Source organism: Trachemys scripta, chromosome 12 (genome assembly GCF_013100865.1).
Source record: "Trachemys scripta elegans isolate TJP31775 chromosome 12, CAS_Tse_1.0, whole genome shotgun sequence".
Lineage (NCBI taxonomy): Eukaryota > Metazoa > Chordata > Testudines > Emydidae > Trachemys > Trachemys scripta.
In genome coordinates this window covers 3,244,149-3,260,550 of record NC_048309.1, presented here as the reverse complement: position 1 = coordinate 3,260,550, position 16,402 = coordinate 3,244,149, and the positions used below count along the sequence as shown (strand labels likewise).

General features: G+C 55.7%; 1 protein-coding gene across 4 annotated transcripts; it reads left to right on the top strand.

The window, feature by feature from the left end:
• Positions 1-1,015: 1,015 nt before the first annotated feature.
• Positions 1,016-16,402, top strand: LOC117885685 (sodium-dependent lysophosphatidylcholine symporter 1-B-like). 4 transcript variants are annotated; one of them, XM_034787076.1, is made up of 14 exons: positions 1,016-1,265; positions 2,826-2,948; positions 3,350-3,474; positions 4,940-5,072; positions 5,876-5,954; positions 6,800-6,957; positions 7,077-7,167; positions 7,664-7,785; positions 8,890-8,973; positions 9,304-9,387; positions 11,340-11,452; positions 12,090-12,233; positions 12,707-12,883; positions 14,406-16,402. In XM_034787076.1, exons 1-14 carry the CDS (start codon positions 1,179-1,181, stop codon positions 14,461-14,463), a joined length of 1,578 nt encoding a protein of 525 aa, XP_034642967.1. In that variant the 5' UTR covers positions 1,016-1,178; the 3' UTR covers positions 14,464-16,402. The 4 variants fall into 4 exon arrangements, with proteins under 4 accessions (XP_034642967.1, XP_034642969.1, XP_034642970.1 ...); XM_034787077.1 differs by having other exon boundaries at positions 1,017-1,265; positions 13,967-16,402; XM_034787078.1 differs by lacking the exon at positions 9,304-9,387.

The window sequence follows — 16,402 nt, the reverse complement described above, 5'->3', positions numbered from 1 at the left end:
CTGGTGCAGGGTGGGGGTGGGGGGAGGTGTGGGTTGCAGGCAGGTGCACAAGGATACGTTTGAAAAATCCGGCCCCTTCTGGAGTTTTGTTTGGGATTCAGTGTTTCTCTCCCTGCTGCTAGGTATAATGAAGCAGATTGTGTGTAGAAGGATACGTGCTTCCTCGGTATGCTAGTGGGAGACGGCGTGGGCTTTGGCTGCGGTACCATATGAGTAATGCTGGTGATCCAGGCCATGAGTAGAATGGTGATGAAAAGATGTGCGTCTGAGTCAGTCCCGGTGCTGTTATTAGTGGAGCCTGGTGCGTCAGCCTGCAAACTCTCCAGATTTGTAAATTAATTCAAGCTGGAGGGGACTGGAAGGGGCTGCCGACGATCCCTCACCTTTCAGTTCTACAGCAGCGTTCCTCGACCCACGGGGCGCCAGAATGCTTCAAAGGGCCTTGTGCTGGCTCCTGTCCCCCAGGGCTGGCTGAGCTCCCCCTCCCCTTGCTCCAGGCACTGACCCCACCAGGGTCCCAGCACCACTCCGCTTTGGCCCAGCCGTCATGCCAACGGGAGTCTGGGGTGGCCGAATGGGAGCCACTGCAACCCCCTGAGCCAGGTCACGACTCCACTCCCCCAGGTTTGGTCCAGTCGGAGGGGTGGAGGGGTCAAACCTGACCAGCACCTCAACCTGGGTTCCAGGCGCTTGCAACACCTGGAGCAGAGAGCCCAGTCCAGCCACCCCGCAGCACAGGAGATGCCACTGTGCGGCGAGTGCTGGGCAGGACCCATCCCTCTCCCCAGGGCCTGCACCCCCAGACTGTTTCCTGGGCCGTGACAGGCGATCACCATTTGCACATGAGCCCTGCGCCCCCCAAGGCTGAGAACCACTGATCTACAGCCCCCCAGGGCAGCTCGCGGGGTCTGGCCTGTTTCAGTGCAAACCCCCTTTCTCCCCCTCCAAAGCGCACACAGGGCAGCGTGGGACCTTAGCCAAGCGGCTCGCTAGGCTCCTCCCCGGGGTGGGTTTGGTCAGTTTCGGTTCTGCCTCTGCCCGCTGCGATAAGGCAGCTAAGCCCCGGGCCGGGCTCCTGTTACCCGCCGGGGCACTGCCGCGGGGTTGTTTTCCCCACCTAGGAGCTGGGCTCGAGCCTTCCGCCCTTTGCCTGTAAGGGAGGCCGCGTGTTTGGAAACATGCTTCCAGACAGCCCGAGGCATGCGCCGCTGCCGGGGTTAACCCACGCGGGAGACAGCCCTGGGGCGAGTTCGAGCCACGCCGAGGTAAGAGCAGCGGGGACAGACTCTCTCGCAGACCCATGCAATCTCGCTGGCTCGGGTAGCCGGGGGGGATTTGAAGGGCCTCACTATGACTCAGCCTGAGAACACCCTGTGCAAGGGGGGCGTTTATATTTGGTTGCTGCTGGCACTCCAATGACCCGGGTGCCCTGAGACGTGGCGATAGCCCGAGACACGGGGGTGCCGGTGCTGGGGGGTTAGTATCTTTTAGAGGCTCAACGTCTGGTGGTGAGAGAGACGCTTTTGACCTGCACCCAGCAGCTCTTCTGCAGGGCTGGGAAAGGGGCTCCCAGCAATGCAAGGTGGAGCCGAGTGTTAGCACCTGTTGTAAGGCACCATTCAAGGAAGAGTGACCTGTCGACACTGCTGCTGGGGGCCCTGAAAAGATGGGGAGGGAAGCACAAGGGGAAGAGACACTTTTACAAAACCAAGAGATTTTAAAAACGGAGCTGCAATGGAAACTGTTAAACAACTCAGCATTCCCTGCAATGCATGCAAGCCAACCATGACTTGTGCATGAGAGCCGGAAAGTGAAACTGTCTATAAATAAAAGGGAATCCCACTTCACTAGATCCTAGATCTTTGCTGCAAGCTCTGAAAATTGGCCAGCCAGACGCATCAATAAATGTGTCTGCACCTAGCTGAATGATGGACTCTGTCATCAGCCCATCTCCTTTCCCCTAAAATGTTCCCCTGCCCCCTCTCCCCGATCTATAAAAACCCAGTGGACTCTGGACTTTATTCTGTCCCTGGGTCAGCAGCGGTGATGCTGTGTGAAATTCGCACTTATGTGTTAACATGAAGCCGCGGTGGAAAAGGAAGAGCAAAACTGAGTGTTATCTGAACAGATCAGCGATTCACTGGTGCTTTACGGCTAGATTCTGAGTGTGGTTAAGCCAGTGGAAATTGGGTGTTTTCGCAGACATACACCAGGGTACATGAGAGGAGAACGAAGCCATTAGTGTCTGTAACTTGGGAGATTCATGTCCACAAAGTACCAAAGCAGCTGATCCCAACAGCCTGCCGTTGAGGCAGAAGCCCACCTAACAATAGTCCCACCTGGGTGCACAGGGGACAAGGACTGAAACCTACAGGCTGGGAAGAGCAGGAGTGGAAGTTGCATTAGACTCCTAGCAGAGTTGGGCATCCACCCACTAAAATGCTGATACCGAAAAGTCCATCTAGCAGGAACGGGCCCAGATGCTGCACAGGCCACAGATTCAAGCCCAAGGTGCACACGTGGGTCTTGGCTCCCTGCTAGGCTGGAGCATGGTGGGGGGGCTGGGGTCACATACTCGGGCCTGGAAGGAAGAAAGAGGAGAGCCTCATGTCACACCAATTCCTGTGGCTGCTTCAGATTGTGGAGTCCTCAGCCCAAGTGACAGCTGCAGTGGCAGGGATCATGGTTGGGGGAAAGCTGAGGCTCTGGGCAGGGTTGGGAGGATATCCAGGGATGGGAAGAGCCAGGGCAGAGAGCAGGGTCGCTAACCTCTTGGGCGCAGGTCAGTTTGCAGCGAGCGGGGCTCATTTGTGTCTTGGTTCCAGATGCAGCTGACACCCCTGCCCTTCTGCAGGAAGCTCTGTTACGCCATAGGTGGTGCGCCGTACCAGATGACAGGAAACGCCCTCGGGTTCTTCCTCCAGATTTTCCTACTGGACGTTGTGCAAGTGAGCGGCCGCTTTCTCGCGGGATGGTGGGGTTCGGAAGCAGAGAGGCTCCATACAGGAGTGTGTATGTGTGGGGCAGTCTGGGTGAAAGTGGGTCTTGCAGCTTCTTCTTGGAAAGACCTTGCTGGTGCTGGATAGTGTTCTTGGAAAGACCTTGCTGGTGCCCCACAGCTTCAAGTGCTATGATTTCATCAGGACCCTTAGCTCCACAGAGCTGCAGGAGGAGGAGGTGTGGGGGGTGGGGAGAGGTTTCCATGTCATTGCAGTTCCAAGAAAGATAGCCTGGAATTCTGCCCAGAGCTGGCCTCTCCAGGGCCGAGTCATTCTGACTCTTTCCGCCTTTGGCTGGGATCTTGTTCGCTTGCGTGCTGTGGCCTGATCCAGCCATTTGTCTCTCCCAGTTGGAACCGTTCCATTCCTCTCTGATCCTTTTCCTTGGGCGAGCCTGGGACGCCGTTACAGACCCCGCTGTCGGCTTCCTGGTCAGCAAGAGCCCCAGGAGGAAGTTTGGCAAGCTGATCCCATGGTGAGCACTGGGGGCTGAGGCAGAACGGGCGTTGATTTGGCTTTGGAGGCCGGGTGCAGCCTCTTCGGGGACTGGGACCAACGCCTCTGGCTGGGCGCGTAAAACGTGCAGTTTGAAAAGGGGGAGCACTGGCCAGAATCGGTCCCCTTGGAACAATTGCAATTTCTGCACGATTCACTACATAGTCAAGGTGACTGGAGATTTGATACCCAGTGGCTCTCACCTGTGTTACATGGAGCCCTCCAGACAAGCCGCTAAGCTGTGGGAGGGGCGGGGGACAAGCTCTCCCATGAAGTGAGCAGCACAATAAATATACAGAGGATTGCTGCACTAATCCCCCAAGCCTGCAGCTGGGTCCATGTGGCTGGACCCCTGTCCCCATGGATCCCACTGCTGGATCAAGGCCTCGAATATTCGAGCAGGGGCTGTGATAACAGATCTGGGGCCAGCGTGGCTCTGCTGTTGCCTATCTGTTTTTTCCCTTGCTTTGAGCAAAGCTCCCCTCCCCTGCTCACCCTGATCCCACAGAGGGTTGCCCCAACTTTCTAATCGCACAAAACCGAACACCCCGCCCCTGCTTGCCCCATCCCCCCTTCCTCTGTTGCTCACTCACTTTCACTGGGCTGGGACGGGGTTGGGGTGCAGGAGGGGGGGTGAGGGCTCCAGCTGGGGCTGTGGGCTCTGGGGTGAGGCCAGGGATGAGGGGTTTGGGGTGCGGGAGGGGGCTCCGGGCTAGGGCAGGGGGTTGGGGTGTGGGGAGGTATGGGCTCTGGGCTGGGGGTGCGGAATCCAGGTGAGGCCAGAAATGAGGGGTTCAGGGTGCGGGAGAGAGCTCCGGGCTGGGGCAGGGGGTTGGGGTGTGGGGAGGTGTATGGGCTCTGGGCTGGGGGTGCGGGATCCAGGTGAGGCCAGAAATGAGGGGTTCAGGGTGCGGGAGAGGGCTCCGGGCTGGGGCAGGGTGTTGGGGTGAGGATCCTGGCTGGCCCCTAGGCACATGGGCAGCCAGGGAGGCTCAATGGGCTGCCCCCACGCCTGCAGGCACTGCCCCCACAGCTCCCATTGGTCGTGGTTCCCAGCCAATGGGAGATGTGGAGCCGGCACTAGGGGCGGGGCAGCATGCGGAGCCTCCCTGGCCGCCCATGTGCCTAGGGGCCGCAAGGACCTGGCGGCTGCTTCTGGGAGCTGCATGGAGCTAGGGCAGGCAGGGAGTCTCCCTTAGCCCCAGGCCTCACTGCGCCACCGAGCGGACTTTTACCAGCCCGGTCAGTGGTGCCGACCAGAGCCGCCAGGGTCCCTTTTTGACTGGGCGTTCCGGTTGAAAAACGGACGCCTGGCAACCCTGATCCTGCAGCGGAGGATCTGTGGTGTGGCGAGCAGCAAAGGAGGCCAGTGCATGAGGCAGGAATAAACCCGACTCTCACTTTGCTTCGGTGCTTGTGTTGAATCATCTCTGCTTGCCCTGCAGGATTGTCTCCTCCACGCCGTTCGGGGTGGTCTTTTACTGCCTGGTCTGGTCCACCCCCTCGGACGCCATGCCTGTCTCCCTCAAGTTCCTTTGGTACCTGACCACGTACTGCTTCTTCCAGACAAGCATGACTGTAAGGACGCCAGCGGCTAAGCGTGTCAGGAGCCGCCTTCACCTTGCTGCAGAGAACAGGCTAGGCAGGCCATTTGTCCCATTTTAAGCTGGACCATCCTGTTTCTAAATGGTTTGTCCCCTACCTGGGACTGACACAAAGCTGGATGTGTTTGTTTCCCATAGCACGGATGAAGCACGCCATGTGTGTGCGAGGTCACGCCAGTGGGGGTGGGGTGGCATGTTCTTCAAAATGGCACGTTCTGGGGGCGTGACCTCGCACAGACCGTGCATGCAAGATCACACGAGCAGTACCAGAATCTCTGCTATGCTGGAGGTGCCCGAGTGGCCCTTCGAGAACAGGAACTCAACCTGTAGGGGAGCTCACAGCAACTCCAGTGCCAAACTCTCCCAGCTGGGGGTGCTGTAGGGAACGCTATAAGACCACTGGCTGTGGGCAGAGCTCACAGCTGCTCTGGCCCCAGACTTTCCCAGCAGGGGGCACTGTAGGGCACGGTAGAGGGTAACTGGTTATGGTGGAGGTCAGTCTGTAGGGTGGAGGTAGAGCTCACAGTTCTTCCCATCCCAGCTTTCCCAGCAGGGGGCGCTGTAGGGCATGGTATCTGGTTGGTCATATAGTGACAGGGCAGTAGTTCTAGTTTTCACGTCTGTTCTCTAGGGTGGTAGCTCCTGCACCAAAAGTGTTCCCGGGAGGGGAGGGGGGTGTCTGCCCCAGAGGGTGGGATGTGAGAGACAGGGGATCCCAGTATCAGGCAGAGGAGAAGCAGCTGAGTTGTCTGGTATCTGAGCTGTTTTTCTCCCCAGTGCTATCATGTGCCGTATTCCTCCCTGACCATGTTTCTGGGAGGGAATCAGCGAGACCGGGATTCGGCCACTGCCTACAGTAAGTGTCCCTGCCCGGATGCAGGGTTTCCTTCCCGGTCCCAGGCCTGTGCGAGTTCTCTCCAGTGTGTGACTTCTCACTCCATGCCAGAGGGGTGTTGTCTCTGAATCTGGGTTTGTAATAGGGTCACACCGGGCGTGAATTTGACCTGATACCTTATAAAATGTAAAAAAAAAAAAAAAAAAAATCCCATACTTGGGATCCACGTGTTATTGTAGCTAAACAGTAACTGGGCTGCAGCGTTAACCAGGGACACTCCGATGGCTTGGATCTCAATCTCAGGGCACGTGGCATCCCTAGAAGTTCTTCTTTTGTTAAATCAGCCCATCCACGGCGCAGGCAATATCCCGCGGCACGGGGCGTGGTTATCGTGAACACACACAGGCCTTGGGCTGGTTCCTGTAAAGAGTCTCTGTGTAAAAGCATTTATTAGACAAACAACTCCCATGGGGAACCAGGACTAGCCCCTCAGTTCCAACAAGTTAGGCCTCTACCACTGGAGTGAAGGGGGAAATTTTAGAGCAGGCAGAAATAGTAGAACTCTTCCCTGCTTTGTGAGCAGCCACCAGAGGGCAGTCTCACCCTTTCAGTAGGGTGACCAGATGTCCCGATTTTATAGGGACAGTCCCGATTTTTGGGTCTTTTTCTTATATAGGTTCCTATTACCCTCCAGCCGGTCCCGATTTTTCGCATTTGCTGTCTGGTCACCCTACCTTTCAGGCACACAAAGCCAATAGGTTACTTTGCAAGGCACATGCTGGCCTCCCTTTCCCTAGGGGATCTGCTCTGAGGCTCAGGCCGCAAGGCTGACTGACCCCTCTCCCATTTGTCCTGGCTCTTGGCAGGAATGGGGGTGGAGGTGTTCAGCACGCTGGTCGGCTCGGGTATCCAGGGGCAGATAGTCGGCAGGTACCACGCCAGCATGATGAAAAGCTGCAGCGTGCCCAATGGGACTCTGTACAACAGCACCTCCCTGGGGCTCACCGACACCTTGGAGAACACAGTAAGCACCTGGCCGTCTGCTCCCCGCTCCTCTGCAGAGCTCTGGGTGCGAGCGCGCTGTCTGTGCTCCCTGCAGCCAGCGCCTAGGTTGTGACGGCTGCATCGGCTCTTGTCTTCCAGCGCAGGGCGTACGTGATCGCCTCCGTGGTCCTGGGCTCGATCTACTGCATGGCCTGCCTGATTCTCTTCCTCGGAGTGAAGGAGCAGCCTGGTTAGGTCACTTCTCTGGCTCCTCCTGCAATGGTTGGGAGGTGCCCTGTGGCCGTGGCTCTGGGGGATGGGTGCAAGTCCTGCAGGGAGGGAGCTGGGAATCTGCTGGCTGGGAGACATAGTGCCTGGCTTGTGGGGGGGAAGGAGGCGGGTCGAGGGGCTTCAGTCTCAAGACTTTCGCCAGCCTGCGATGTGGTGGGAGTTGGTGGCTTGTTGCTTTCCAGCCTCCTCCACCATCCAGTTCACGTCAGCTCTGAGGAGGTTACGCCCCTCGGCCGGGAAGGCAGAAGGGAAAATGAGACTGCGGTAGAGCAAGGCCGGTCAGAACCCCGGTCAGGCTGCGAGGCCGGGCCAAGCATGGCGAAGGCCTCCTCAGTCGCGAGGCGGCCTGGGATAGTGTTCGTGGCTCTCGGCTGGAACGCGAACAGTAATCCCCACCGTCCCCGGGGGGTAGGGCTGGGGGTGACTCTGCTGCACTTCCCTTCTCACCCCTGCAGGGCCCCTCAGTCCCTTGGGAAAGACCCAGCTGCCCTTCTTTCACAGCCTGCGACTGATCCTGGGACACCAGCCCTACGCCTGGCTGCTCTGTGGCTTCCTCTTCATGTCCCTGGCCTTCCAGGTACGCTCACACCCCTGGCTGGCGTGGAGTGAGGGGCGACGGCAGCGTGGGCAGCAGCTGGGCTCTTTCAGCAAGTCCTGGGGCAAAAGTATCTGAACAAGGAGGAGAAGTGGGTCCCCGCGGTGGAGGGGGAGGGTGGGGGACCGGTGGCTTGAAACACACGAGCCGTGTGGGAAGAGGCAAGGAGGGACCTGCACAGACTCCAGGAGCTTTCACCACCTGTGGGACTGGCTGTGCCCAGCCCCGGGCTCTACCTTTCCCATCCCTGTCCACCAGTGCAATCCCCTGTCAGGCCATGCTAATAAAAGTGAGACTGGCTGCAGCAGCCCCTGCTGTGGGACTATTGGGATAAGACCCCTGAGGGGGTCAACAGGCCAGGAGAGATCCTGTGCGGAGCCTTTAACTCTAGGGGGCAGGTTCAAATCCATCTCCGGTCTGCAGCGATTGAAAGTTGTTCCTGCTAGACCGTGTTAGGTGGCCTCTTGGTCATCATGAGTTCCGTATTCTCTGTCCGATTCCCCAAGGATGAGTGTTGGTATCCCAGAAACCACCTCACCTACCTCTAACCGGCAGCCTCGGCAGAGAGACCAAGGCGTGAATGGGCAAAGAGAATGAATGCCCCCTTATTGTGAGAGGGGGGGTATATCCAGGGCACATTGGCAGGTGGCAAGGGGGTGTTTGCTCCATTGATGCCCACGATGTGCCTGCTCCAGGAGCAAAGAGAGAATCTGGGTCTACAGGGCAGCTGATCTGGCTCTTTTCACCAGCACCGAACTCACAGGAACTTTTATGGTTTTAAAATGAAACCGCCCCCGAGAGGCAGGTGGGCGCTGAAGGCCTGGTGCTACGACGTGCAGGCGTGGGAAGCCAGCGAGTGAGTCACTGGCTGAGAACACGTTGGACAGGTGGGTTCTGAGATCCCTGGAAAAACGGATGAGGATTCAGCAGCGGGGGTATGAGAGTGGGGGGCAGGCGGAACAGGCATCTCCAGCCAGATGGCGAGGAGCAGCAAAGACCTCCCACCTTGCTACACTGCAGGTGCCTTCGGGGCAGGATGGCAGGCCCAGGGGCTAAGCACTGAGCATCTGTATGTTCCCTTCCCAGATCGCCCAGGGGATCTTTGCCTTTTTCTGCACACATGCTGCTGGGCTGGCTGGGAAGTTCCAGCACTTGGTGCTCATCATGCTGGTACGTCTACACAGCGGAACCGGTCTGCCCTCCCAGCCCCACTCTCCGATGCCAATGGTGCCCCATAGTGTACTCCAGGGAGGGGTCAAACCCCCACCTATCCAGGGCCCCGCCCACTCTTTCACCTAGCATGACAGAGGTTGATCTGAAGCCCCCAGTGTGGGCAGGGCAGGGAGAGGGGATAACGGTGCCCAAGGCTGGTCTGATGGATTTCAGTATCTTTGCTGCCCATGTCCCCCCCCCGCCATAACATGGATGTCTCCCAGGGAATGCTTCGAGGGTCCTGGAAGGCCTTGCTGAGTCTCCCCCCTGTGGCTCTGTCTCCCCCAGGTCGTGGCTTCCCTCTCCATTCCCTTCTGGCAGTGGTTTCTGGTGCGTTTTGGGAAAAAAACAGCTCTGTTCGTGGGCCTATCAGTGAGTTTCCTTTCGCCTCTGACTTTAAATAGATATTTAAACTGAAATTCCTACGGCACTTCTGCCCTGCCCCCTGCAGCGCCTCCTTCTGGAAGAGGCTGGGACTGGCACCCTGCCCCCCGTCAGCCCTCCTACCCTGCTCCCTACAGCTCCTGCTGCTGGGACTGGAGTAACGGAAAGCCCCTCCCCAGCCCACCTGTGCTACACCTGTACCATTCCTCGCAGGGACCCCTGCTGCGTGTGGCCCCCACCGGAGTAGGGACGAGCACGTCCATACGCAGTTCTGCCCCATTCCCTAGAGTGTATCCTGCAGAACAGAGCTGGCACTGGAGCCTCTGTGAGCCCCTCCTCTTTAGCGCTCCCTCCCCTCTTCCCCCCCCACTGCACAGGGAAGGCAAAAGTCTGACCCAGCACGAGACTCCCCAGCAAACCCTCCAGGACGCGACAGGCTCGCTGACAGCTGGCACCAGCACCGCCCCGGAGGGCTGGCTGAAGATGTGTCGCTGGGCTGATCGCAGGCTCAGCTGGGTGCAGGGAGAGCAGAGAACGTGCCACAGGCAGATCCCTCTGCTACGCACGCTCAGCTTTGTGTAAAACCGAGCGGCCACGGCCTGGGCAGTGACCAGTATAGCGACTGCAGCATAATTCCCTTCCCCTCCCCCATACTGCCCTGGAGTCCCACAGGGCTGTTCGATGGGTGTCCTTAATACCCAGGGGGAATAAGAAGAGTTGATTAATGCTTTGCATTCCCCTAGAGCAGTGGTGGGCAACCTGTGGCCTGCGGGCCAGCCCTTCCCTGCAGCCCGCAGCTCCCATTGGCCCACTGGGAGCTGCGGGGGGCCGTGTCTGTGACGGTCAATGTAAACAAACTGTCTTGCGCCCGCTAGCGGATTACCCTGATGGGCCACGGGCTGCAAGTTGGTCACCACCTCCCTAGAGCCTTCCACCCCTCAGGTTAATTAACTTGTCCTGTGGCTAGCCCATGCAATGGGTACAGAGAAGGTGCAGGGAGGTTAAGGAATGGACGTGGGGCTGTGCGGGGAGTTTTCCCAGGGAGGTCAGGGTTTGCTGAGGACACCCCACGCCTCACAAGATCAAGCCCCAAGGCTCTGTGTCCACACCTGCAGTCAGTGTCAGTGGGAGACGGGGGGCTCAGCACCACGGACAGTCCCTTCGGGCTGCATCCACTGTGCTGAGCTCTGCTCAAAACCTGGCCCCCAGTGTGGGTGCTCACCTCTGGGGGCCACGTTTACAAAGGGACTCAAGTACCTGAAGATGCAGGCAGGCACCTAATGAGATTTTATAAAAGCACCTAGGCTGGTTATGTGCCTAACTCCCATTGACAGTCTCGGGAGTCCCTGCTTAGGGGCTTTTGTAAAATCCCACTGGAGTGCCTATCTGCATCTTTAGGCACCCAAGTCCCTTTGTAAATCTGGATCTAGGTGACTCACCCAAGGTCATAGAGTGAGAATGGCAGAGCCAGAACCCAGGAATCCAGACCACTGCACCACGCTCCCTTCTACCCTGGAATCGTATTTGATTTCTCCTCCTGCGGGGGTTCCTATGACACTCAGTAATTAACGCAGCATGATGTTATCACCTGTCGAGCGCCGTCCGTGCTCTCAGGGCTGCACAGGACACGGGAAGGAGACATGCAGTCCCTGCCCCGAGGAGCTTCCATTGAGTATTAGACCATTGAGGGGGCACTGAAATATCAGAAATAGTCTAATGTCCAAGCATTGATGCGGAGTTGCTACTGGACTTGCGGGTCTCTTTGATGCAGGCAGCTCTGATGGGAGAAGTGAGGTTTAGGCCGTAGTAAGTATTCATGAGCCCAGGAGGCGTTTGCGTGGAGACAGCGGGGAGCATGGGCTTTGGGTCCTGGGGCGTGAGGGCCACACGCATGCAGAGCAAAGGGAGCATAAGCGCTTTTCTCTCTCTCTCTGCTGTAGTTAATTATCCCTGCCCTCATCGTTATCACCCTAGTGAGTCACAACTTCCTGGTCTTCGTCTTCATGGTGGTATTAGCGGGATGCAGCCTGGCTGTCCTCTACTTGTTACCCTGGTGAGTGGAGCGGTTCTCCAAGCCACGGCCGGGGCTGCTCATTCCTGGACCGTTAAAGGGCTAGGTTGGTAGGAGGAACAAACTGAATGGTGGGAAGGGAGAGTCTGTTGGGAAGCCTGGTTGATAAAGGCCTAGATGTGGGTGCGTTCATCTGCGTGGCCAAATCCCAGAGCACAGGGGGATGGGCACCTTTGTCCTCGGTGTGAGTGGCATTAGACAGGGAGGTTTGTGGGTTACCGAGTGATTGTACAGCACTGGCATTGCATCAGTCTGCGAACCGTGAAAATGCAGATAGCTGCATGCATGTGGCCCTGCTTTCATTATGCAAAACACTTACCTCCTCTCTTGTACTGCCTCCTGCAAAATGGCACCCAAGGCCCAATGTCCAGACTCCTGCAAATATGTGCACACATATGCATGCCTAATTTGCATATGCAGGTAGCGCAATTGCTCAGCTTAGGCACAAAAGTGCACATGCAGCCTTGAAAACCTGGGTCCTACTGTGTTTTTCCCCCAAATCATAGTCCGAAGCGTTGGCCAGTGCTGGAGGGCTGCAGTGTCAAAACCCAGCAATGCCTAACAGGAGAGACGCAGGGCAGGCAGCAGTGCTGGGTTTGACTAGCACCTTTATCCCCAGGTCCATGCTACCAGACGCGGTGGATGATTTCAGGCTGAAGAACCCGAACTACCTAAACCTGGAAGCTTTTTTCTACTCGTTCTATGTTTTCTTCAACAAGTTTGCAGGAGGACTCTCCTTGGGGATATCAACAATGAGCCTACAGTAGGCCTCAAAATCTACTTTCTATTTATCATTGGGTTCACAGGTACCCCATGGGAGAGGCTGGAACGGGAACAGCTGGGAGCTCCCCAAGGCCAGCGTTCTATACCATTCCCCACGGCACCTCCTGCTGGGGGTGTCTGGAACTGGACGAGCTGGGAGCTCCCCAAGGCCAGCTCTCCTATACCATTCCCCACGGCACCTCCTGCTGGGGGTGGCTGGAACCGGACGAGCTGGGAGTGTCCCAAGGCCAGCACTCCTATACCATTCCCCACGGCACCTCCTGCTCAGCAAACCTGCGAGTGAAGTCGCTGTTTGCTCCTTTCCAATTCTCTGCCGTGACTTGCTGGGACTGTGGTGTGTGTCAGCTTTTCCATTGCCAGCGCTCTGCCCAGGGGCTCCTGTTTCTAGGGGAAACAAAGGCCAGTGTTTCCATGGCTGAAAGCTGGTGCTTTTTTCATTGTGCTTCTCTTCAGTTTTGCAGGTTACAGAGCCAGTGACTGCACACACAACCCCTCTGTCATCCTCACGCTGCGGATACTCATGGCCCCTGTCCCAATAACCCTGCTGCTCATTGCCATGGCCATATTCTGCTTCTATCCCATCGACGAGGAGAGGAGGAAACAGATGAGGGTGGAGATGGAGGCAACTGGGTAAGTGCAGTGCCCTCTGAGGAGAGTTTACCGTGTTCTGCAGTTCTTTGGTTCGAGCCTCCACACTAGAACTGCCTAATACACCTAGCACAGGCTCCATCCCAATGGAGAGGGCTGACTTGGAAGGACTCCCCAGCATGAGTATATGCTAGCCACTTTGCAGTGGAATTCAACTCACATCTCAATCCACACCCAATGGCAACCAGCCAGCAAATACTTCTACACCTTTTCCTAGTTAGGAGAGGCTGGGACGGGAAGAGCTGGGAGCTCCCCTCTAGTCTCCTCTCTGTAGCGATTCCTGCTGCGGACCCAGGATTACTGTCTTTATTCAGGCCAGGTCGACACTACCGCTTACTTAAGCTGTGCATAAGCCACCCCCCTGAGCGACGTAAGTTACACTGACCTAAGTGCTGGTGTGGACAGGACTATAGCAGTGGGAGAGCTTCTCCTACTGACATAGTCACCGCCTCACCCAGAGGCAGATTTATGATGACAATGGGAGAGCTCTCTCCCGTCAGTATACAGCATCTTCACCAGACACACGACAGTGGTGCAGCTGTGCCGACGTAGTGCTTCTAGAGCAGCCCTTAGACTTTTTTCAGCACACTGGGGTTTTTAAAGTTCTTTATGCAATGCTATGCCACCAGTTCCAGGGCAGCTTGGGGCCTCCTAATGCTTCAGAAGGCTGAACTGGGAAGCTTCAGGAGGTATAACATGGCTGGCCAGCCGTGATGGCTCTGCCAGATGTCTCCTCCGCACCCTGTACATTGAGATGGGGATGACCAGAACAATACCCCCCATTTGCTAGCAGGCAGTGCTGCCTCGGGAACAATTGGAGATATGGGTCCTGAAATGTGTCTGAGCCTGAGTGATTGTCACCTCTGCTCCCTTTTGTCCCCATGCCTAGACATTTGGGGAGAAAAGGAGAATTTGCCAGGAAATAAACCCGTTTATGGCCAGGACGCTCCATGTTGATGCAGTGGGACTGGGACTGGGTCTGGGACCAAACACCGTGTCCTCCCTCTCTCTCTTGAATGTGGATTTTAAGTTGGATTTCATATTCATTTCTGTTCTTTTTACCAGTCATTGGGTAGAGGATGGAAACCCAGGGTAAACGAATGTCTGTCGGGAAATTCACTTGGAAAGAATCCAGTATTGCTACACGGCCCTGAGGATGCATCAGTGTAATTTAAAGGCTTAGCTGCCTGTTGTTGCTGATTGTCCCCATCACAAAGGACACAGCTCTACTTACTGCCTTTCCCTGTGCCAGCCCAGCCCTGCGGTGCTTGTGCAGTGAGGCCTGCAGAGCCGCGTGACCCCACAGCACTGCGTTCTGCATGGCTTAGCTTTCGCTTTCCTGCCTGCTCTGGCACACTCAAAACAGGACCACAGGGTGGGGGAGATGTGGGGAGAAAAGAGAGAGTTTCTCTCTGGAAGATCAGGATCATTAGTACTGAGAGCTAAGTCTGGGGGGAAATACAATTTTTTTAGGAAGGGTATTGTATGCATACTATATTTCTAGGTCATCAAACTGGCAAGATGAAGTCTCCTACACTGTACTAACCCACCCATCGCATTAGGAACAGAGGAACTGTCCCACCAGAACAGCAGATGGTCCAGCTCATCCAGGATCCTACTGCTGATAGTGGAATGGTCAATGCTGGCTGCTTCAGAGGAAGGTGTCAAACACCTCCTTAATGATCCTGACTGAGTAATACTGTACCTGTGCGGAGATGAGGGAGGAAGGGTCCTTTTGACCCTATGTGGTGATCAGTTCCTGCCTTGCAGCACGAAGATTTACTTCTGTCAAATTCCTAGGTAAAGGTAGGCAGGACTAGTGGCAAGAACTTGGGATCCCAAAACTGAAGCCAGGGATCAGACCAGTATCAGAGTCAATAGTCAAGCCGAGGGTCTAGCCAGAGTCAGAAATCATGTCCAGGGTCAATACCAGGTATCGGGGTCGGTGTTGGGTTTCCAGGGGTTGATTAGGAGTCAGAGCAAGGTCAGTGCCAGGAGTTCAGAAGTACGGTAGCTAGCTAGGAATCTACATTGTTGCCTGGACACTTCCTAGTACGCCCCATGGGCGTCTCTATGGTCAAAGAACCAATCAGGGATCGCTAGACCACTGTCAGTCAGATCACCTGAGGTGGAATTTCCTTGGTAGGTTGTAGGTCAGGGAGTGGCCCAGGTGACAGGGTAGGGATGTTGGTTGCCTTATAGCCCTGCGCAGACCTGGGATTACAACCTCCCCCATGCAGAGCAGCTGACTCACTGTTCTCCATCCAGAACGCCAAGCCAAAGAGAACTGCTGAATTCAGCCACTTGGAACTGTGGGTTAGATACAGCGTAGGTAGTCACTCTGACACGCTGTAACATGGGTACCAGGTCTGGGTATTACTGCCGGTTATTGACAAGGCTGAAGGAAGCATGATAGATGTAGGTTGTGAGGCTTGGGAGAGGTAAGGAAAAGTGGTTCACTGCCTGTTGTCAATAGCTAAGCACCTGCCTTCATCAACTACCATAGAGAGAGCTACAATATTTTGATCACCTGCTGGCATGATGCTGTTCCTGGAGAGTGGCCAGTAGGATGATCCTAGTTCACCTTGTTTCCCAAGGGCTGGTCCCCTGTGTTTGTAAACACAGAATCTATTAATCTTCAGAAAGATCCCAAAGTTCAAGTGTAGAAACTTCAAAGAGAAGCACATGCTCCAAAGGAGAAGTATACACACCACACGACCGCTAGTCTCACTATTTCCAAACCAACCATGGTTCCCTGCCTCGGGTTCATCAGCAGGCAGGTCAGCTAGTTATCACTCAGATGAATTTCTCTGTGAAAGGGGTCACAGGAATGGACTAAGCTACCTGGGATCTTGCTTTCTTAGGGGTTTATTACAAGGTCTGCCCTGTGCCTGCCATCTGCAGGATGTCAAATTCACTCAATGGAAACAGCTGAATTGCACTTTTAATAGTTTCTAGAACAGCTCTACAAACTCAGCATGTTGTACTACCTTCAGCACACCACAAATGTCCCACCGCACAGAGACCAAGGGTTGGGGCTGGCCCTTCTGTAGTGACTAAACTTTCAGTAAGTAAAATTTAATTGCCTTTGGCATCATGCATTAGCTTGTTATTTTTCAGGCCAGTGCCTTTTCTGCCTTTTCTTTAAACCAGCGGTTCTCAACACACGGGCAGCCCAGTCAGCACACAGCTGCGGCCCATGTGACATCCTCAGGTCCATACAGGTAGAATATATCTATATCTATATCTATATTGTGTGCACGCAGCCCTCATAACACAAAGAGAGCTGCATATGAGCCCACAATGGTAAATAGGTTGAGAACCACTGCTTTAAACATTTGAGCTTGCAGCTACCCAATCTGCACACACAGTGGCAGTATTTGTGCAAATTAGCCCCCAGTTTTGCACCCACTTTATTTGACAGGTTTCAGAGTAGCAGCCGTGTTAGTCTGTATCCGCAAAAAGAAGAACAGGAGCACTTGTGGCACCTTAGAGACTAAC

Bases quoted from the DNA above. Each gene is read 5' to 3' on its own strand.
- LOC117885685 (XM_034787076.1), top strand. From the start codon at position 1,179: ATGCTTCCAGACAGCCCGAGGCATGCGCCGCTGCCGGGGTTAACCCAC. The intron at 5,955-6,799 runs GTAAGTGTCCCT...GGCTCTTGGCAG, and splicing joins GGATTCGGCCACTGCCTACA to GAATGGGGGTGGAGGTGTTC. The intron at 12,234-12,706 runs GTAGGCCTCAAA...GCTTCTCTTCAG, and splicing joins ATATCAACAATGAGCCTACA to TTTTGCAGGTTACAGAGCCA.